Raw genomic sequence first — 23777 nt, forward strand, 5'->3', positions numbered from 1 at the left:
ACTGGATACATACTTTATTGCCAAGAAATGTTTCCCAGGTCCCTCAGTTTAAGCATAGCAGCCAAAACCACAATTGCAAGGGAAGACTAACTTCTTGCAAGTTAGTCTTGTAAGTGCTTACAGTTTCAGCGCACAAGACAATCATGTTGCAGAAGAGAAGTTGAAGGAGATACCATCTGATTTGTCACATCAGTTCATTAATCTGGGGCTTCTAAGGATACAAAACTACTTCAAAATGACATAAGGGCTGAATGGTAACAGAAATGTGATTTTTTTTTTTTTTTTAAATGTTTATCAAACTAATGGTTCTCATGAGAAACTTTCAAGCTTGTTAATTTCCTAGCAAAAAGAATAGATATTTCAAGAAAAAAAAATGAAAGGTCATTAGAGAAACACTTGTAGTTATGTGGACAACATCTGCATCTGTAATCTGTGTTCATATTTTAAATAGAATACCAATTTAAATACTACTTTTTGCTACCAGGTTACTGGAGCAGAGAACTAGGTACCTAGGTACAACAGATGTAGCTCTTAGCTTTTCAGTCACTGCAATTTCTCTTAACTACTGGAGTCTAGAAAGTTGTGTGATTGTTTTCTCCCGCTGAATACGAGGTAAAGTACCTCAATTTCCTTATTTGTAGAAGATTCATGAAAACATAAATATTGCAAAGCTACCTGAGATACAACAAGCAATGTTTGAGTGCCTGCCTAAAGGCAAAAATCCTGCATTAAAGCCTGAAAACTGAATTTATTATTTTAAAATGCCAGTTTCTCATAGCAGAAGATTGAAGTGTAGTAAGGCACCATTTTGGCTAAATCCTGAGGTTTTGAATCCATCACAGGTTGATAAGGATCAGATAAGCAAAATTGTAAAAGGGGAATGTAGAGACAAAAATCTGAAAAACTCAGGTATAGAGTAAGATACAACTAGCGTGAATTATCAAGAGTAATACAGATTTTTCTTAAGTATCACAATAGTTACGAGAAGCCCAAGAGAGGACTGTTTGGTTACTTGACAAAGTGGAAAAGCAACTCAAAGTCGACATTGAGAAAGGGTAAAATGGTAAACATTTTTGTCTTTACCCAGTAGGAACGCTGAAATCTCATGACTATCATAATTGAGAACAGTGACTAGATTTCAGCTTTGCCTAGGGAAAAAGCAGACTAGTATATGCCTAGGTGATTTCCGTGGTTTCAAATAGATTGTGTCTGCAGAGTATTTTAAGAGCTTGCTGATGAAGTGTTAGGACCGTTAGTGTTTATGAGAACTGGTGGAGGACAGTGAAGGAAAGAAGGAACTGGAAGATTAGAAAATACAAATAAAGTTTATTTTCGAATGCAGTTGGAAGAGTCCCTGAATTGCAGGCCATGAACTATAGTTCAGAAGAATGTTGAACAATCTTTTTGTATGAGGTAAGGAACTTGTGGATAGAGGATAAGCAAGACGTGCCATTTATCTTCACTTTAGTAATGCTTCTGACACTATTTCAAATTGCATTCTCAGAATCAAAGCTAGGAACCATACTCTGTGTTCATTTCTAATATGCATTCTTGCTGTTTATGATGCAAACTAGCTTCACAACTTAAGAGATTGCCATTGCATCCTTCCCATCATAGCCGCCTTGATGTTCTGAAGTAGGCTTTTTACTTACAGAATCATAGAATCATCTAGGTTGGAAGGGACCTTTCAGATCATCTAGTCCAACCATCAACCTAACTCTGACAAAACCCACCACTAAACCATATTTCTAAGCACTATGTCTACCCATCTTTTAAATGCCTCCAGGGATGGTGCCTCAACCACTTCCCTGGGCAGCCTGTTCCAATGCTTAATTACCCTTTCAGTGTGAAAATTTTTTCTAATATCCAGTCTAAACCTCCCCTGGTGCAACTCAAGGCCATTTCCTCTTGTCCTATTGCCTGTTACCTGGGAGAAGAGACCGTCCCCCACCTCTCTACAACCTCCTTTCAGGTAGTTGCAGAGAGCGATAAGGTCTCCCCTCAGCCTCCTTTTCTCCAGGCTGAACAACCCCAGCTCCCTCAGCCCTCCTCATAAGACTCCAGACCCCTCACCAGCTTCGTTGCCCTTCTCTGGACACAATCCAGCACCTCAATGTCTTTTTTGTGGTGAGGCACCCAAAACTGGACACAGTACTCGAGGTGGGGCTTCACCAGTGCCGAGTACAGGGGGATGATCACTTCTCTAGCCCTACTTACCGCACTGTTCCTGATGCAGGCCAGGATGCTGTTGGCCTGCTACTTCCAAGAAGTTTAGTCTCCTGTTCACTTGAAAGTATTTATAGTAATATTGTTTTGAATTCATTGGCATGAAATTTATGCAAAGACAAAAAACATCGTGTCTCTGGTGACAGGCACCAGCAAGTGCTGTTCAGAGTGTGGCTTTTTGAGCCTAAGAAAGATTTAATCAGTAATTTTCAGTCATTTTCTGAAAGGGATGAGAACGGTGTGGTCCTATTATTTTATCTGTGTTTACTTTCACTGTGGAATGACAAACATCCCTTGGGACACCGGTCTGCATTTGTATCTAGAATTTTGGTTAAAATATTTTAAATTGTTATAATATCTGGAATTAGTCTTAACACTAAAGCACCTAACAGTGAGATTTGGGGACAACTTACTTGAAATCTGTTTTAGTCGCTGTTGGGATTACATCATGTTATCTTCTGTTGGCTTATGTGAACCTGTAGTAGAGGCTGAACAGCATTTTCTGTTTGCCAGTGAGCAAGGCAATTGCTCATATTATGGCTTATTGTTACTTTAAGACTAGTTTTTATTTCTACATTTTATCCATCATTAGAGACAGGTGTTGCTGTCCCACTGAATCTTAGAAAATAACTGACATTACCTAATTCCATATAGGCCACTATCTGTGTAATGGCTACCACTTAAGTTCAGATTTTTTGAGAAAACTGAATTGACACAGCAGTTTGCTGTTGCTGAAGGAAGTTGTCCAAATCCTTCTCCCCGTTCTTGGCTGTGCAGTCTTGTTCCTTGAGCTGGCACTAGTGCTTTTCAACTCTCAGCTCTCCAATGGGACAGAAAACTCACCCAGTTAAAGTGTGGAGGCTTTCCTGTCTGTTTATCAGCTCACTGATATGCGAGATGAGTACCAGACCCAGCACAAGGGAAAGGACTGCACAGTGAGGACTAGGAGAGAAAATAGATGGCTTTTTTCAAGGCAGAAAGTGCCAGTTAAGCTTAATTTTCTCATGAAATTTCACCCAAATTTCTGTGAATTCAGGAAAAATGATAGAAGCTTTACCTCTTACTGCTTTCAATGAAGATCTTACTTTTCTCACTCAGTTTGAGAAGAGCTGCAATCTTGCTATGGACAAAGGAAGAAGAAAAAAAAAATCTAGAACCTATCATATTTTACACAGATCAGAGATTATGAAACTAGTTTACTTTCTAGGTTAGGTTCTGGGTTATGAAACTAGATTAGTTGTGTTTTGTCTTCCCATTACAATATTCACTGCCCTTTCCAGTAGGTGAAGTGGGTGGCATCAAATGAACCTACTAGTTGGAAAATTTATATTAAAAGAAAGTTATTCTTCAGACAGTATGCAATTAAGTGGTGGAATATGTTACCATAGGGTGTTGTGGGTGTAAAAAAAAAAAAATGTGGTCTTGGTAGGAAACTGGGCAGCTTGATGGGTGAGAAAGGCATGTGCATTGCTAGTTTAGTGGATACCAAGTTTGGCGAAGGAAGTCCATGAGCTACAAATGGTGGCAGGCTGAGCAAGTGCTTGGGTGAAGCATCACATGTGCTTTTTTAGTTCTTATTACCTCTTCCTAAATATCTATATTTGGCTGCTGTTGAGCATAGAGTTAGCTATCCATTTGACCTGACCTTAATGGCACCAGATGAAGCGAGTACAAAGGCAGTGAGCTTTGTGTTCTAGTGAAAGAGATGGCAAGACTCAGTGATTTGAAAATGATAGGATTTTTACCTGAATTTTTTTTTCCCCTCCTCTGAGTGCATAGCTGGCAATACTCAGTGGTGGGTTTTAATTTACTTATCCCCTATGTTGGTTGGTTGTTTGTGATATGATACTAAATTTAGCTTCACAGAAACACGGAAGAGAATCTCTTTTAGATTTGAAAGCTAATTTTTTTCCCAAATAAGACTTGCCATATATTATTTTGAAACATATAATTATATACAAAAGGTCTTAAAGTAAGAACTATATTTATTCATGACTCATTAGTCTAAAAGTTTTTAGACTAATTTTTAAAGTTGGTGCAGGTAGAATTGTAACTGCATTGTTAGAATATCTTGTCAGTATACAAAAAAATTCTGTCATGAGATTAGTCTAGGCAAGCTTAGTATTATAAAGGATTGAAGCTGTCAGTGATAAACCTCCTAGGAAGATCTTTCTGTGTTGTACTCCAAGTGTTATAAAAAGGTTAAATTCTTCCCCCTTCCTTCAACATTCTCTAAGGCAAGAATAAATTGCATTACTTTTAGCTTAGCTTCCTTTGCAAATTAAATGCTCATCTTCATTATTTGACACATTATCTGGTTAATTTAACCAAATAATAGTACATTCAGGGTATTAAAATATTTATTTTAATTGTTGTGTTCTGAAGATGTAGTAATGGCACAGGTTACTTGGTAAGACTGGAAAACAGTTTTTGTGATACAAGTGCACAATTTTTTTAAACTTGATTTGTTGTAAAGAGCATCATGATTTTCAGTTGAACTTAATTCTATAATATATTCTTTTGATGGTGTTTTATTTATATGAGAATTAGGGAGTTGAAGCATGTGGTAGTCTCATGCAGAATCCTACCTACTAGAGGAACTTGAAACTTCCTTGGTTTTGTTCATGTATCAAGAATGTTTTGGATTGTAACTAGTATTTTAATTTCAAAAGATCTTACTGTACTGGGTTTATAAGAAGTAGTCAAACAAGCATTCTGACTCTGTGTGAAATGAAATTTGAACACTATCAAAACAGCTTGTTCTGTATGAATGTGAGACCACTTGTTTGGTGTTTCATCTCAAACTGTTCCAGAAGATTAGCTTTCTAGAAGAATCTCCCCTTTCAAAACAAATAGCGTAGCTGTTGAGTAAGCACACTTCTTTCTCCCCGCCCCTCTCCAGCGTACATCAACCTGCTGTATGTCTGTTTCGCCAGCCTCAGGAAGAGTTTCCATGAGGATGGTCTTTTGGTTTTTAAATATAAGCCTTAACACATTCTGCATAGTGACTTACAGCACACTCAGATGGTCTGTCCTGGGTACCCTGTCAGAACATAGTCTTACATACCTTTAAGATGCTCTAGTTTTGACAAGGTCATTGACGGCTAAATGTTTAAAGATTATCAGTAGGAGGGTTTTTGTTGGCAGCTGAGGTCAATTATTAAAAGTTAAAGTTGTCTGGTTAAAAGCAGGTCTATACTTGTACATTCTAAGCCTTGAAGCAGTTTCAGCTATTTTAATTAGCTACTATTATTTTTGCTAGACATGCAATTTAACCTGACTGCTAAGAGCTCTCTTCACTTGTCAATATAATTGAATTTATCATCTTTTTAAAGTTGAAAAAGATAATCTCTGGAGAGGTACAAAACAGTGATTTGCTAAATATAATTCTACAAAACACAAGTTACCAGAATTCACCTTCCTGAAGTATGGCCAAATGCCAAATACTGTAACTTACATGTTTGACAACTCCGTTTTGGCATGTGCTAATTAAATGCAAGTGACACAGAGTATATCCCCTCAAGCTTAGTAAATGTGGACATTAGTAAAGTATCTTTTAAATGGAATTTCAGATTATTAAAATAATCGCATCTTATAACCTGCAGCAATTCAGAGAGATGTTTCATAGCTACAGAAAGACACACCTTAGGTCACAGTACCGTACAGTTGAACTATCTGGTGAAAAAATGATCAATACTGATAGACTATGACAGGCTTTTGGCAGCTTTAGGGCAACCTGTCTAGACTTTGTACAGAGGGAAAAAACCCAACCTATCTGTACATTACATTGTTGCAGTCTTATTTTTTTCCTCATAAAACTCTCATCACTTTAAGCAATTGTACTACAAATGATCTCTGGAGATTTTCAAAGACCTTCATGCCCTTTAATATACTAATGCTTAAAAGTGAGCTATAAGTATGATCTGTACATATTTGTTATCTTAGGGTGGATTTTGTTCCTGATGTTTTGTTCCTCTTCAAGTCATAGTGCTTATTCTCCATCCCTCCCTTGGAAAATGAATACTTCTCTGCGGGGAAAGCTGTTACGGCTAGAGACTTTTTCTTAAAGTTACACGTTTACATGTCAATTTCCATAATTAGATGAAATTTTTGTCCTTGATTTTTATATAAATTATATGTTTATAGGGCCTCATTCATGTATGCTCTCTTCTGTGCTCTAGCTAAATTCCAGCACCTTAAAATTTTGTATCTAATTCCATCACCCACTGATTTCACCTTCACACACAAAGGTTTTGAGGGTGTCTCTTACGTGTTCAGTAGCCTCTACAGTCTAGGGGTGAAAAGAGCCATAAATAGGAATTGGTCTTTATCCTTAGTTTTCAACATGGTTGTATGTTGGAATTCATTGCGCTGATACTGACAATACTGCTTTGTCTTCATGACTATTTTAGCTGTGAAAGCATGCTGTTGTAGAAAAAGACCAACGGATAATGACCACAATAAACTATTTTATTTATGTCCTTATCTGTAGGATCAGAAGAGGTTTTGTCCTGGAGACAATATGCATAACTTCTAGGTAAATAATCTCTTTTCCATGTATAGTTTTACACTTCACTGGTTACTCACCTGCTATTTAGCTGTAGAACACCCTTTGTTCAAGAAGAATCAGAGAAAGCTGTGGACTGTTGTGTGACTTGCAGTGAGTGGACCCAGAAAACAGTGCAGCTGCAAGAGTCTTATTTGTTTATGTGCCTTATTAGCTAGCAGTAAAGTTCACAATGAAGGCTGCTGATGGACAGCTCTTTAGTATGGAGGCTAAGAATAAAGATTTGGGCCAGGCTTGTCTTAAGTATCTTGGCCGACTAAAATGCACTTAAGCGTTAGTTCCTACGCACGTAGAATGGAGGTAGTTCTTTTGGGTGTGGATGTAATTCGGAAAAATAAAGATGACAGTTGAGAATTTATCCTAGCCATCAGCATAGTAAGTCCAAGTGTTATCAGGAAACTAATATACTTCAAAGTATTTAATTCAATTTGTCTATGAAGGTAATCTGTGAGCTACTGAAGTACCTGTGCTAAATGATTTGTTTGTTTATTTACAAGAAGAAAGCCGTACTCCTATGGTTTTGAATGGTAACGTAACTATTGAAGCCAGGGTACAATGGATGCTATCAGAAAAGCCCCATATGGGTGCACTTTAGATCTTTTGAATACCACAAAAGTTTAGTGACCTAGAAATGAATCAATAAAAAGCCATCCTCTATGTGACAAATTGAAGAACTGAGGGATTCTTAGAGATGCATTGACTTTAACAATTCAGGATACACTGTTTGTAAAGGCTTTCTGAGACACATTTAATCCTTAGAGTACTGTAGCAGACTATGAGGTGTTTTATATTTAGATCACTCTCCAATAGTTCATTTCCTATTTTAACTGTAAGATTACTGTTACAAAAATCAACGTAAGAAGACTAAAGGAAATGCTGGTGCTAAAATGATGTGTTCTTACACTGAATGTAAATGTTTTTAACTTGTTGAATTGAAAATTCCTTCTTGCTTTGCAAAATGTGTTTTGTAAGGGTATGGCAGTGTAAGAACCTTTTTAGTCCCGTTATATTACAAATCAGTCTTTATCACTTAACAAAATGAGTTACAGTCTTGGATCAGTGTCTTGGATCGGTCATTAAAAGGGTTTATATCCCTGTTCCCTGTTGCTTCCCTTCTATAGTTTGTTCTAACATTTCAGCATTTCGAATAAAATTTGGGTAAAAATTCTTTGTGTCTGCTACAGCCTTATTTCCTCTTACTTTAGTTAAATGATCACACAGTATGATTTCTTATATTTATCCATGCTTTATGGAGTTTCCATGTTATATTAGGCACAAAATTGAGCATGTTGTTTACTGTCTAAGGAATAATTAATATCAAAAATGATGATCCAGAAAGACTGTCTGTATAGTTGCAGACGCATACACAAGCCGTAAAATACTTGGACTAAATTGGCTTATACTCCAGTAAACGTCAGTTAAGTCCTGTCCATATGCAATGCAACTCAGTGTTTCTGTGCCTCAAATGGTGAAGAAGATGAACTCTAACCTGTAGATAAAAATTAAGAAATCAAGATTGTTGATTGACCGAGGATGAAGTAAATGTTTCAGCTGAGGATCCTTCCAGAGCACACAGCTAGTGTTCCTTTTCTTCTTTTTTTCAAAGTGAGGGAGGTCTAACAAGGTTCAAAACCTCCACTGACATCTGGTGCAGTGGTGTGGTTATACGGGAGACTTGGTGGCTTCTTTCAGGTAGCTCAGACAATTAAAAAAGAATTTAATAGGTACATATCATGCTGTCATTTTGATTTCTAGTGGGCTTTGGTTCTTAAATTGAGAGCTTCTCAGATGGAGATTAGCATATGGAAGTCAATATACTGTGAATAATATATTACCGATTATATTGCAGTAAGCAACCAAAGCGTAAATAAGTAGAGAGCGCCAACATTCAGGGAGCAGGAGCTGTATGTGTTCCTGGACTCCAGTTATATGAGAGAATTACTCTGCGTATAGGGGTGTTTTCCCTCTTGTTGAAGTGGTTTAAGATCTAAGCAGGGTCCAAAGACTATATACAAAATAAGATTTTAATACTTCTTCAGATGTTTAGACAGTGTCAGTTCTGTTTTTTACTTCTGCAACAGTAGTGCTTCAGTTTTATCTGAATTGAGTCTTGTCTCCATCCTCGTCTCATACATGGATCTACATCCTCAGTCACAGCACGAGGTATGGAGCTGAGTTGCTAGGAAAACAGGTTTTCAGTAACACTATTAATGACTTTTTAATCATGTGAGAGTAAACTCTATGAGGTATTTAATTAAAAGCTCTAAACTTTCAAGAAAATTGCAGTTTGTAATTCTGTAACACATTTGGAAATCAGTTCTGCTGAAATTTGAATGCTGTCAACAGCATGCGTTTGTCACTTCCGTACTTTTCATGATACTGATCTGTCTATATTTTTCACTAGACTGTTATTTTTAAAGAAGATAAATGTGTTATTAGAACAGAAAGATAATATGGCCCACTAAGGAGGTTAACAGTATCAAAGGTGAATTATATTAATAGGATCTGAGTTCTTAAAACTCTGAAACTCTACAAAAAGCTGGATATATCAATAGCTAGTACTTGTAGCGATAGTGTTGTAGTTATTTTATTCCCTTTGGCTCATTTGGATGCCCAGTTTTATGTAATTTCTGTCTTAGCTACTGTGTTATGAAGCATTTTTCTCTTGGAATGTTGCTTTAGAGTCACTTCTAGTTTATATCTTGATTATAATGAAAGAGAAACTTTTAAATAAGTGTTTCTCCTTAACAACAAAGTAGGTAACCTTGATGCTGTATCTTTAGGGATTATTCAGAAGAAGGAAGGAGAAAGAAATGAGAGAAATAAATTTTCCAAATTTTAAGGATATACCTTTCACCTTTAAAAGAAATAAAAAATACCACAAATACTAGATTTAAAAGTGAAATAAAAAAAGGCAGGAAATAAATTCTGTTTTGCCCAATATCCCCTGGAGGATGGGGAATGTCTCTGGGAGAACTGTTCCTTCTGCAGTCAATTTGAAAACTTGTGGTTTGAAATTCTTTCTCTTGTCAATCTAAGCACTGAAAGTACTTATGTGTGATATCAGGAGTGTACCAGTGCAACGCTACTTTTCTGTGATTTGTTTCTTAAGTTTCCCCATTGTTATTAATGTTCTTTATCCTTTTTGGATATGCATCTTCTTTCTTCCTTTCCTCCCACTCCATTTCATTCGTTCTTTTTGACTCTTAAGCTCCAAAACATACTATTCTGTATATATCAAAGTTATATTCTTTTTGTTTTCCTTCTTTGCTATTTTTACAAGTTAGGTATGAATGACAACTTTCTTGTTTTCAGCCTTTGTTATTGGTTTTGTGGTGTTTTTTTGCTTTTAATATTTTCATATGTGATTCATAGTAGGGAGGAAATTGTTTCCAAGTCACACAAAGAATGGAATAAGAGTCTTGTTGATTCTGTATAAAGAAAATCTCTCTCTCTGTATTTTTCTGCCACAACATCCCCTGTGTATTATCTTTCAGCAGCCAGATTAAAAGATGAAAAAGCAAAACCTTACATTTTTGCATTTACTTTTCTCCCAAACAAAATATTTCAGTTATCTTTCTAAATAAATGTCAGAAATATGTTGCTCCGAGGGGCATGATCTAAAATTTTACTGGACAATTAATTGGGTAGTTCTATTTTATGATTTTTTTTTGCTACCATTAACATTGCTATTATTTATATTTCCTAAAAATAAAGAAAATCAGAGATGGTTCAGATTTCAATTGTTCTTTACTCATTCATTTCCCCGATAGTTTTGAGTAATGATAAGTTTTAATTCTATGAAGCTCATTAAGACTTTCTAATTCTGGTAGTTTCTGATACTTAACTTGCAACAAAGAAGCTGAAGGAAATATTAGCCTTTCTGAAGTCAGTGGGAGTTTCTATTTTTATTTCAGTAGGCTAGTATTCACGAGGTCTGTTAACAAGTGTTGTCACTTCTTAAACTATAAGTTCATGTGTCTTTTGAATATGTTTGTTATTTTGCTCTGGATAGCTTTCAAAAATGGCATTGCAAATTGTCTGTTTTTTCAATACATCTATTTTTTTGTCTATTTTTGTAGTTCTCACAGTTTTGAAATAAATGCAGATGTAAAATGTCTATAAGAAATTATACCTTTATATAGTTTTAGCATGCCAAATATTATTCAATTTTGAAAAGCATCCTGGGAGTGCTCATTGGACCTCTTCCCTATCGCAGTCACTGGCCTCTGTACTTCGGTGGGTATGGTCACCTCCAGTCTCTTCAGTTGTCAGGTCCCGCAAGAAAAAAACATGATGTAGGAGGTTTTATCTTGTCCTGAAAAGACACCGTCTCTACCAGTAAGACACAGGGAGCTTTCTCTGCTTTTGAATTTTAAGTTTCTTGGGCACATTTTGAGGCCTAGTGGAAGTCGTCAGCTGAACTGTTTCTATTTTAAGCAAAACTCCATAAACCAAATGAAAAGATCTACCATTATCCAGAGGACATTTAGGAAAGTGGCTTCACTTAGATTGTGATGTGTCTTCCATACCCTTGAGATAAAAAAAGATAGAATGGGCCTTTCTTTTAACTGGCAAAGGATGCTTTTCAAAAGACAGCACTATTGCTGTATCCCATCTATATCTTAGAATCAAATACATGATTGAGAACTATTTCTCTGGCTTGAAAAATTAGGAATACAATGTTATCAAGCATTACTTTTAAAGCTTTGGAATCACATTTTACTTATTATATCTGTTGTACATTATATAGTTCAGGAGGTAACCACAAGAGGACTTTTATAGTGTTATGAAAATAGAGGTGGGTGATTTATCTAACAAAAACCAAAAAAATCCAACCATTCTTGTTTTCACAGAGGAAGATAAATATGGCCTTTACTCCAATTTGTTGTTCAAGTATTTTCTGGCAGAGGGAGTTGTCTGTGGGCATCACTTGTTTGTTGCTTCTGCTAAAGACCATCCTGACAACATCTTAAAGGTAAAGAAGACTCCTAGCTTTTGACAAGTAGAGCTGTAATCTCTTAATGCATTTTAATACATTTTAAAGTGTACATATTGTGTAGTAAGAAATAAATTATCTTGGTGAGTTATAAGAATATGTTGGGAAGTCCAGGAGTATTTACACCAGCCAGGTTTGGGCATTACGTTTAGCTCACTAGCCTCCATCTACGGACAACGGAGTAAGACCTTCCCAAGGACAAATCAGGCTAGGTGCCTACTTATCCTTATTTTGATCATGAACAAAAATAAGACAGACTACCTGGCTTAGTTGAATGGTTTGAGTAAACACAACTATTTACAGTTTCCACCTGCCTATTGTGAAGAGTAGTTAAGCTGCTTCCAATATATTGTGGTGGAAACAGTGTACAATTTGTGTAGGTATTTACTGTAGTTTCCTACAGTACTTTTCATTCTGACAATCTTTGTCCTACTAGGAAACATGGTCAGCTTTGGATCAGGTCATATAGAAAGGTTCCTTTCAGACTTCAATGAGCTCCTAATCAAAAACTGTTTCCATTATAAGGAAATTATGTACGGGAAAAAGCCTGATGAACACTGCAAAAAATGCTGAAGTGTGAGGATAATCTTACAAAATTTCATTAAATATTTTATGTCTTGCTAAGGCTGCTTTTTTCTAATATCAAAAGTAACGTGCAATTTACTGATTACTTCTGCATCAAGTGAAATCTGGCTATTTATTTAAGAGTCCTCAGAGACTATTTCTGGACGAAATGGTTACTTTTCTTTTTTCCTACCTAGTGATGGTAGGTACTATGCCTTATCTGTTCAATGTTATCCTCAGTATTTGGGAAAAAGTATGTTCTTAATGAAATTATATGACTGTGGTTACGAAAAATTAATAATTTTTGTAATGATCTTGAACCTAAAGAGGATTCATTTAGAGGTGAAATTTTTATCATTTGTTCTTGTGGTTTAGAATATGTGTTTAGAAACAAATAGGTTATAATTTAATTGTGAAGTATGAATTACATAAGAACGTGCTATATTTTTAAATAATATTTGTTTTTAAATAACTGATAATCAAGTCATTGACTCTGACTGTACAATATATGATCATTGCGGTTGTTGTTCTCATCAAAATTAAATTTTTGAAATTAATATTTTTATTGCATTGCATTAAAATTTCTTAAAATGGAGTAGCTAACATACATTTTATTCTTCTTTCATTCACCTTTGAATCAATTGTTCATAGCACATCCTATTTTTCCTAGCTCCTGTTCTTTACCTTTTGCAAGTTAATCAATGTTTGTGTGTTAATATATCTAACAGTACTCTTGTCTATGCTTTTCTACTCTTACTTTGGCTATTCAACACTTCCTTTGCTTAACAGACGAGGCACAGTAGAGTTGCTTTCTCTGATTTATATTGCTGTCTTGAAATTGCTTCAGTGAAGTAACCCTGTAATATGGTAGGCACCAATCTAGAAAATTACGTACTTTCACACTTGGCAGGCTTAGGCACTTCTTGAAATGCCAATATGTGTTACCTCCAATACATTATTGCCTCACCTGGAAAAGTCAATCTAAGACTTGACATTGGCCACAGCTAGGTCTCCAAGTCATATAAGTAGCGGACTTTTCCCTATGACTGCCTCACTTGGCTTTTAAAAGAGAGGACCTTCAGGTGCTTCAAGAAGTCCTCTCTGGTCACAAAAAAGAGCTGTGAAGGATTTGAATGTCTCCACCAAGTCAGGATTTTAATACAACGTATCTGACTATTGGATAACATTGCATCTTGTTTAGTGAGATTAGTAATTAATTTATTTTCAGTATCTGATTGGACTGTATTCTTTACTGGAAAAGCAGTACAGGTACATACCAACCTGAATTATACCTTTTATGCTTGGTTTTTATTTTATAAAATTTAGGTATGAATTCAATATATTCTATAGCTAGTTTTCTAATTAACTGGTGTTTTACATAAAGGCAGTTCCTTATGTCCATATCATGTGGTCAGTCTATTTATACATTAAGTTCTCTGCTGAGATGCCATAATTGCCCTATTCTAATTTTATGATGTGATTGGAAGTTTCTTGAACCTATAACCAAGACAAATATTGCTGGTAGTAGGAAGGGGAAAAGACATTCTTATAGACCATAATTATCTTGAAATTGTGTATAACTAAAAGACAAGCAGAGGATAAAAAGCCCTGATCAGCTGCCTAAGATATATTATATTACCACCCACCAATTTATCCATCATCCTTTGAAAACATATTCATGCCTTTTGTAGTCAAAGCTCCTTCAGGAAATTGGCATTAAGATGTAATGCTGAAAAATTATACACCTCTGGTAAAACCCACAGAACTATATGCATGCTGTATTTTAGAAAGTATTTTAAACATTTGAGAGCATTTCTGTTCAATCTATATTCTTCAACAAAAGGTAACTTTTTACTATAAGGGCATAAATACTGGGAATAGTATATAATATGAGAAATGGTATGGTATACTTCTGTGATCGATCATAAAATAAAACTGATTGCATTGGTAAATGGAAAACTAATCCAATAAAAAAATGACTGAAGGAAACATTATATCTCAACATTCTGTTTTCAGTACCATACCTTATTAAGTTTTGACTACAAATTAAAAGACTCTTATGTGCTTAAGCTTAAAAACAAAGAGAAACTAATAAAATAGATGGGATTTTTTTCTTGTATCTATTGCCTTAATTTTAATGGGTTTAGTGGCTTTTTTTCTTTTTAATTCAACACCCAGTTAATGCCAGCTATTTTGAAGTTTCATATAGTGTATGTGTTTGAGAATGGAACATACAGATTTAAATACTTCCTTGAACATCACTGTACCCAAAATTAGAACAGCCTTGCATCCACTACAAGTTAGGCTGGGTACCAACTGACTTCTGAAAGCCATAAAAATACAGTAACTGTAAAACAGCTTAGTTCTTTACTTCCATTCCTCTTGTTTGTGCCAAGGCACGGTCCCAGTCCTAACAACAACAACAACAAAAATCTATTAACTGTGGTGGATGCATTTCTATATTTCTCACTTCTCCTACTTCAGATTTGACACTAAAATTCTAGAACTGCCTAAACTGCCTATATAAGGATTTCTTTGCCTTTTCTCCTGACTACTTATTTTGTTTAGACCTTGGGGGGGAACTGATTATGACAAATTTAATGAGAGAAAATTGGAGTATATTTGCCAGTTATGAGTTCATCTTGACAATAAAGACTGCTCTCTGTTAAGTTGCTTTTATTGTGGAGCCTGTGCAAAGTTTGTCGCAAGAGGAAGACTTACTGGTCATTATATGTGCTAGGAAACAGGAACCCAGCAATTTCCTTGTGGGACCCTGTCCGATGTTTCCTCTATGACCGTTCCATTGGGAACCTGAAAAACTGAGGTGGAAGATTGGGAGGTCCAGAACTGCTTTCTAGAGCTGCACCTGTTGATCTCCTGTGGAGAAGTTGAAGAATGCTTTGTGAGATTACTGCATTTTTATGGAATTTCCGTTTTCAAGCGGGATACTTCTTGGACTCTGCTGAGCTTGCCTTTTGGAGCTTCCCTTACAAGAAGAGAGGATTAAGAACACATCCTTCAAGAAAAAAAAGCTACTTTGACATAGTCTATGAGCCTGCTGCTTATGGTGGAGATGCTTTTCCTACCTCTGCTATAGAGGATAGCCTTCTTAGAAGGAAATGCATTCCCCAGAAATCTACCCCCAATCGGGTCCTTTGAGGCTTACCATATTAAGGCATTAAGCAATATTTCCCTTGTACATCTGGTGTCATTGTACTTCCAAGTTTGAAAATGAACAATGTGCAAACAGTTTGCCCTCTGGAGAACTAAACAGAAGATTCTCTTGAGTAGTAAAGCCCTTAGTGTGCCCACGTAACAGATACACAGCTTCACTGTGCTTGCTGGACGCATCCTGAAGATACGTCAGTCAGGAGAAACCATGCCAGTGGTCTAGGGAACCACAGTGAAAGGGAAAATGCAGCGTCACTCGGTGAGGAAGCTGGGAGATGCCTGTAGAGAATTGTAATGGTTTATTAAAAAACAATAGGGACAAGATCAAAAAAACCTCCAGGAACAAGTTTTTTAAAAGTTCCTCCTGAACTGAAAAGGTCTCTAAAACGAAAGTGAAAGTATATTTTCAGTATGGCATTTTGCTTAAGTATGGCATTTGGAAAGGACTGAAAAAATTCCACCTCCAAGCAGCTGGTTATACTGAGTGGACCTGGAGAACAGAAAGTGCACACTTACTCTTCTCCCACTGAAAAGATGAATGCAGAAAGAATCTAGCAAAATGTACGTTATTTCCAGGATTATTTAAAAAAACAACAATAAACAACCTACTGCGATTCAGTGTTGCATTACTCTGTATGCAAACAATCTCTTGAAAGAAAGCGCAGCTGTCTGCTTGGACTTTTTTATTCCAGCAAAGTACATTCAACCACGATGCTTACATTTTTCCCTGATAAATATGACTCTAAAACACTGTTTTGTCAAAAGGAAGAATGCAAACCTGGAAGAAATGATCAGGCTGGTGACCAGGGCTTTCCAAGCTTCTATTTTCAAAGAGTGCTATTCTGACTCTTTCCTGTCTCTTCGCTATCTGGTGGTGTGAAAGAAGCTGTGTATGAATGTAAGAAAGAGGTATATTTTCTGTCATCTGACATTTTTAGATGCTGCACAAAGAAATTAAAAGCACAAGAACTTGAAAGGTAAATATATATATATATATATATGCAAGCAAGTCTACATTCCTATTATTCTTTTTTTCCCAATTCTGTTTTCAAAATACATGAGCTTGTTACAGTGATTCAGCTGCTGCGTGCTGTTAAATGTTATCAATTAATACACAGAAATCCAATTACAGTTACAGCACTACTGAACTTTCCTACCACCTTTTATCTCTCTTTTTGAAGTAAAGATAGCCTTGTGGCACAAAGACTGGGCTTGAAGCTAACGCGTGCAGCTGTCTCAGAGTTTGAAAGTTCCTTTGAAAAATCTAATTTGTTTATTGTCTAGCTCTCACTCCTCTGTTTACTTTTCTTGCTTGCATGTTGGGTAAATGGAATATCTGTTTTACATTTTTCTGTATTAAAATGAAAATATTTTTATTATATTGTAATATAATTTTCTGCATTACAAAACTGTGTTATAAACTTGACAGAGAAGTTGTATGGGTGTGAAAGAGGATACTGGAAAAAAAATAATCACTTCTGTTTAAAAAGAATGAAATCCTTTTAAGCAGTCCGCACGCTGGGAACTCTCTAAAATGTAAAGCTTAGTCTTTGTCAAAAGTTCTAACCAATCTAATAAAAAGATTTTCCAGAACGAAAGGAAATAAATGTTTGGCTTAAATTTCAGGTTTCCTGTCTACCAATCCTTGGCTGTTTATAGGATATTTTCTTTCATGATCTGAGTTATGAAATTAAGATCTGTTTGTTTTTAAACAGGTCTTAATGAACCTGTTAAATGTGTCATAAAAGTAGTAGCTTAAAAAACCCAAATGTTTAGGCTTCGGTGTTCACAAATAACTATTTTACAAATCTAGTTGGTAACTTCGTAGAATTGATTTGCTGAATTAGTGAACGACCATACAGTGCTCATCTCTAAAGGTGTTCATGAATAATGTTATTAAAACTGTTTCGGCCAGTGCATTATACACTGCAGCAGAGTTTACAGAATTGTGAACAAGGGCAGCCTCCTTTTTATTTAGTTTCTTCAGGTTACTTTTTTTAGTATGTCATTCTCTTTTTTGATGTGTTTATCTTTTACTTTTTCATTACTATTTACTCATTCATTATGTGATTCAGCAAAAGATAAAATAAAAAAAAAACCATCATCTAATCTTCTTGCCTGCATTCCTGGGTTTCAATCTTGTGTGAGGAAGTTGCAGCAAAGAGTAGTATCACTGGACTGTAGGGTTTCCTTCTGCGAAGTAGAGAATATGTTCGCATGGGTTAAAAAAAAATTACCCCTTAGAGTACTTTCAATTAACCTTTTTTATTTCATAAAACAGAGGAATATTACTTCCCTTTTTCTCTTCACACAGTTCTCATTTATCCGGGGTTGACATCCATTTGGTCCTTTTGAATGTCAAAGAAAAATTTCCATAGAACAGCCTTACCTGGAGATGAAAATAAATTGTTGTACAAGGGCCACTGAAAGGAGAAAAATTCTGTATCCAGTCATTTGTGTTCTTTAACAATATACCTTGTCTTCACAAGTGTTTACAATCAAAATAGAATCCTCCCCCCTTTTGGGAGTAGGGCCCTTTAAACTGACATTTATATAATACATTATTGAAAAGAAAATATTTACCCTTCCTGACTTACCATCTGGTGTCCTTTAAATACTAAAAATTAACATAATGAAAAAGAGCCTTAAATTCATGTGAGTTTAAACTATTTAAATATCGTTGCAATTAGAGATCAACAGTGAATCGTACTCCCTTTAATATTTTTTTTATTTCACGTCTTTAATCATACCTATGATGATATTGCGTTGCAAACTAGTTGCATAAAACTATGTCAACAACATATTTACTGATACATAAATAGATAATGTTCAAAATTCTTAAGTTCTATTAATTATACAGTTATTGAAACCCGTAAGGATCAAAGGATTTCATATAAGAGGGATTTCACATACAGCTTGGATTATGTTGCTAAATAATAGCACAGTAGTACTTCTTTAGCATTGTAAAATAGCTTAGAGAGGAGTATGATGCCTATAGTTGGTGTAATGCATTGGTAATTAAGAGGGTGTGAGGTTAAGCTTCATTAACTGCTGTGGGATTGTATCTTGGATTTTATTATCCCCGAGAGAACATAAGAAGTGAGAGAGGTCAAACTGTTAGAATCTGATTTTGCTTCGTGCATCTGCCAAAAAAAGGCAAGCAAAGTAATGTGGCAGCAAACGCAGAAGGACCTGGATTGGTACCAGATACGGGTTGTACATCTTTTTATTGCAAAGATAAAAGATTTATTGATGAAATAAATTATTTAATGTTTGCAATAAAACCTTCATAAGCTTGGTTTGTAGGAAACAAAATTATTTTAATTGCATTATCATTTAATATTAGCGCTTTAGAAAACCATTTTTTTCCTGAACTTATTTTTTATTTTAAAATGTAGCAAAAACTTCCTTCTCTCTTTACCCCTTCCTACTACATCGTGCTCTAGACACAGACAAATGCCCTGACCAAACCACACTTAATAACTTTAGCACTTGTCTGCCTCTTTGTGTATTCATGCTGCATAGCAAAGACTTGTATTTTAGTTGACCCCAAGAAATGCTGCATATTTTCTTTTTTTTTTTTATTTTAACTAATGCACTGCTACATGCTTTGTTTTTTTCATATACCTTATGAGAGATTTGCCTTTTTTTAGCCTGGGAGAATGTAACAGTTCTCAGGAGTTGACACACTGATGCCACAAAATTGTCAGTCCCAAAACCTTTCAAAGCTATATCATGTGGGAGCAGAGATATTTTTAAGTAGAAATAAGTTAGGTAGAAATATTGCAGCCTGATAAATCAATTCTCCTTTTCTTAGCATTTTGTTTAAGTAACAAACACTTTTATTTCCAAATTCTGGATGAAACTTTGGAAGTAACTTTTAAACATTTTAATAATCTTGTATGCTTCTGAAATTCAGATTTTGGTTCTAAGAATATAAATTTATTTAATCCTAAATAGGCTCACAACCCCAAATCCTTTTTAAAGTTCTGATAATTTCAGCAGAATTTAAGTGCTTTTTATATATGATAGAGAAGTACAGTTCTCAAACATAAATAATGATTTAATACGACTGCTGGAAACTAATGTCTTTGTTTCTCAATTTGTAATGAATCTGGGAGAAAGAGAGTTGTGCGAAAGCCCCACTCTTGAATCTCCCACACACAGATATTTTGAGGAGAAGCCCAGGCTTAGCCATCTTTAAATGTCACTCCTAGAAACCATGCCCTCCACTGCTCCCCGGATGTCTTTCCATAACTCTCTTATTTTTCCTTTTCTTTTTTAGAACAATTTGAGAACTGATGAACGCTTTGTAGTTCTTGGACAGTAATGAAACCTTTCGTGCCACTGAAGAGTTGTGAAGTATATGTCCAACCAGCCAGCCTTTGTCTTTGAGAATATACCTATGTTATGACAGCTGGAGACTTTTTCTCACTTAGGTGCTCTATATCACCCAGGCATGGTCAGGTCTGGAAAGAGCGATTTCTTTGACACTTCATTTCACTTGCTGTGTCAGAAGAGGGTGAAGCCTTTTATTCCAGTTCTAGTTATCATGAAGATAAAAAGAGGATATGAAGATAAAAAGCAATGTTTGGATCATTTCAATTTCACTATTTTCAGTATTGCCCATGAAGCAGGTTTATACAACTGTGTTCTGTGTCCATAATTCTCACCAGTCCCAAGCCTACCAACCAATTTTAAGCTCTCTCCCTTTCCAAATGTGGCTATTCAAAGGTCTAGTTAAAAGATTTTTTAAAATCTTGGGCTGGGATATATGAATCAGTACATCCTAAGGAAAAACAACATTAGTGATCACCTATGTATTCTGTTTAGTCTTTTAGTAGGCTAATGAACACATGCGTCTTGGCTTCTAGTCAACATAGACATACCTTCAAACAGCAACCACATGTTTTGCCTCTCTTCCATCCAGTTTAGTGTAATGGGAGGCAAACCAAGGTAAGCAGAAGCTGCGGTAATAGCGATAAAGTTAGGATGCAAATCTGGAGGGAAGCAATCTTTATTAGTTCTGTTCATTAATCTTTATCTAACATGTGTTCACAGTACAGATATAGGAATAGGATTGAATTTTTTTTTCCTGTTTGTGCTTAAGTACAACATCTTAGAATGTATTTAATCAAGTTAATATACCAGGTGGAGCTCAAGCAGTTGGTCTTCAATCCAAAGGCAGACTACCTTTTCCAGTTTGCAGCTGCATTATATACAAAGCCTACTAAGAGGCCATAAAATTCACAACCACCACATGTAAGAATATGATTCAGGATATGTTTGCTTTAGAGCAAAGTGTTTGTTGGGATAGAAAATTATTTGGGTGTGAGACCCGGCAGCCCCACAAAGGTCCTAAGTCTCAGTGCATCATGTGAACATGTTTCTTGCATAGGGATAAGAACATGGTGCATCTAAGAGACATATTCTTCAGGTAGGTATGGTAATTATTAGGTAAATGCATTTTGGAAAAGCAAGTGAGGAAATAAAAGTTGCTCTTGGTATGAGAGAGTTCTTCAAGTGCTTCTGGTTCCTTCCGCAGGGCAGCAAGGGACAAGACAGCATAAACCAGACCTAAGCTGAGGCGTATGCTAACCTCCGTGGTACTGAGTCGTGGGTTTTTTTCGTGTTGCTTTGTGTGAATTCAGTCACGTTTAAACAATCATTTTGTAGTGTTAGAAGCTTTTTCTTATGCCAGAATAAAATATCATTATTATGCCAGAAGTTAAAAGTAAACTATATTGGCAAAAAAGGCTATTTCAGGTGGATGCTTAGATAAGTTTTCATCTCTGGCAGCCAAAATCTTTATCAGCTTCAGGTGAAACCATTTTTCCTTGATCTCTTAATCTGCTTCATTCTTAGCAACAGTTAAGGCACACCACAGTGCCTAATTGTGTTGCACTGATAGCGTGTCTGTCTCTGATTGTTTTGGACTGAGCTTCTCGGGTATCAGCAGCTAGTGTTTGTAACGTCTCCCTTCCCTTCCCTTCCCTATAGTGCCATGTTAAGAAGGTTTTGTTCTGTGTTTGACTGCAAGGCAGGAACTTTTTTTCAGTGTTACATGAGGGTACTGAAGTAGTTTGTACTTTATCAGTAATACTTGGAGAAGTTTTCACCCCTTGTTGTCTTGACCTCTGTTTAATTTAGCAAAAAATAGTTTCTGTGTAAAACATTATGTGTGATTATATAAAAGCAAGTGCATGTAGCCAAATGTTCCTGTCTCAAATTTGTCTTTGCCAATTATCATATAGTAACAATGAGCCAGCAGTAAGTGACAGGCATTTGCAGTGATTCTAAAGGAGAAAAATATTGGTGGTGTTTTTCTCTTTACTTACAGTAAAGGTGAATGGTAAAATCTGCCATTTCCTGGATTTCGGTTTAACGGATGATGTGATAGCTGCCCGGTGGTACTACAGCAGGGTGAGGCAGAACTGCTTATAACAGTGGTAGGATGTGAAACGGGGGCAAGCTCAGGCAGTTTGATGAAATACTTAGGCAGGATTTCATATCTTTTCCAAACTGTGGCTGGCACTTATTTTCAGAAAAACAGAGGTTACCCACCACTATAAAATGTTGCAGATAGTACCTGGGAGCCAGCTGATCTTGCTGAGTGAAAGGAAGAGATATCTGGAAATAATTGTTTTGGCCTGCGGAATAATTCCTTTACAGAACTCACTTTTTTAAACGAAGGTTGATGTTATTTATTTTTTTAATTACTGTAATTGAGCAATATTTTGAGATGATCATGTATCAGCAGCTCTTCATTGAAAAAGAAAGACCTTTTTATCTTAGCCAGCTTCAATCTATTAATAACCATATTAGGAAATTAAATCTGCATAATAGTTTAACTGTTTAGTAATTTGTTTTCAAAATAGCATCTTAATTGGAAAATAAGGTTAATTAACTTTATTGTGGGTATCTGAGTTATAAAATTAGAAATTCAAAATAACATCTTCCGGCTATTTTAGAAAAATCCTTTGTATAATGCAAATTTGTAAGAAGTAAATGCAAATAATTTGTATCTGCATATATGTGAAATGCATTGGCGTGCTTGTCAGCTCATGTTTGGATTTATACTTTCTTAGATCCTTTCATTAGAGTGTTCTGTTTTCATTTGCTCCTATCTGTCAGAAATCTTTGTCTTTGGTTTGAAAGTTTTCCTGCTTTCTTTCAGGGTAGACATAAGGAAACTTTGTCAAAAGTAAATTTCTTTTTTTTTACTGAAACATCTGTTAGAAGTCTATAAATTTAGTGAAAGCTATGAATACTAACCTAAAATTATAATTTTTGTGTAGCTTTCCTACCCATAAAGCTTAATTTTCACAACCATAGCAATATAAGTTTATTGTATACAAGTGTATCTTTTAAACAAGCTGTAAGAAATTTGAAAATTTAACTCTGTACATAACCATTCTCATGAAGAGCCTTTACCAGGCTTTTGCAGTTCATTTGCACAAAGAAAGTAAATAAAATAAAATTATTCACTCAAATGTGTGGCTTGCATCTTCTGCTTAGCTACTGAAACAGACAGGTACAGTTCTTCTATTTCTGCAACTTTATTGAAGTAACTACATAAAAGTTTTCATAGCTTCCATTACCTATTATCTCAGAGGGTTTTCTGACTAACCACTGAGAGAGAGACAGAAACAACTGTCCTGAGATTAGAAACGTTTGTTCTCAAATCTGTCAATAATTTTAAATGTTATGTTAATTTACACTAAAGAAACAAAATTAAGACATGTTGTTCACAAGATTACATATTGAACTATGTATAGGTTTTCTCTCCTGTATCCTTTAATCCTGAATTAGCATAACACTAAATCCAAAATGAATTCATTTAAATTTTCATTGTCTTCTTTCTGCGTGTGTCTGTCTGTTCCATGTCTGCCTAGGTACGCTGTGAAAGTCGTTTAGGTGTTTATGGTCAGTGTGAACTCTGTGTATGTCCAGTGTTTCATGTCTAGCCCGTTCTTTGATCAAGATTCTTCTTCTAAAATTTTCAAATTTGTTTTTCTTATGTCTTCACGCCTGATACCTTGTAACAGAGACACTGGCTAGCTTTATATATTTTTAACCCTTGAGACCACATCTCGGTTCTCTCTCAAGAGTCTTTGCTTAATGAAAACTTAGTTTTCAAATAAGTCTTGATCTATTTTAAGCAGATGAGGAGTTCCTGTGCCCTCCAGCTTGCAGAGGTGGGTGCTAAAGTTGGGTCAGAAAACTTGGTTGCACTTCATTCCTCTGGTA

The 23777-nt window shown here is 35.6% G+C and overlaps 1 protein-coding gene across 3 annotated transcripts in view; it reads left to right on the forward strand.

Annotated features, from left to right (window-relative positions):
* Window positions 1–23777, forward strand: part of ELP4 (elongator acetyltransferase complex subunit 4) — a 150821-nt gene that overhangs the window by 7152 nt on the left and 119892 nt on the right. For all 3 annotated transcript variants that reach the window (XM_063332931.1, XM_063332932.1, XM_063332933.1), the window contains exon 3: window positions 11650–11771. In XM_063332931.1, coding sequence (XP_063189001.1) covers window positions 11650–11771 — 122 coding nt within the window. The remainder of the gene's footprint in view (window positions 1–11649; window positions 11772–23777) is intronic.

Source organism: Chroicocephalus ridibundus, chromosome 4 (assembly GCF_963924245.1).
Source record: "Chroicocephalus ridibundus chromosome 4, bChrRid1.1, whole genome shotgun sequence".
Classification (NCBI taxonomy): domain Eukaryota; kingdom Metazoa; phylum Chordata; class Aves; order Charadriiformes; family Laridae; genus Chroicocephalus; species Chroicocephalus ridibundus.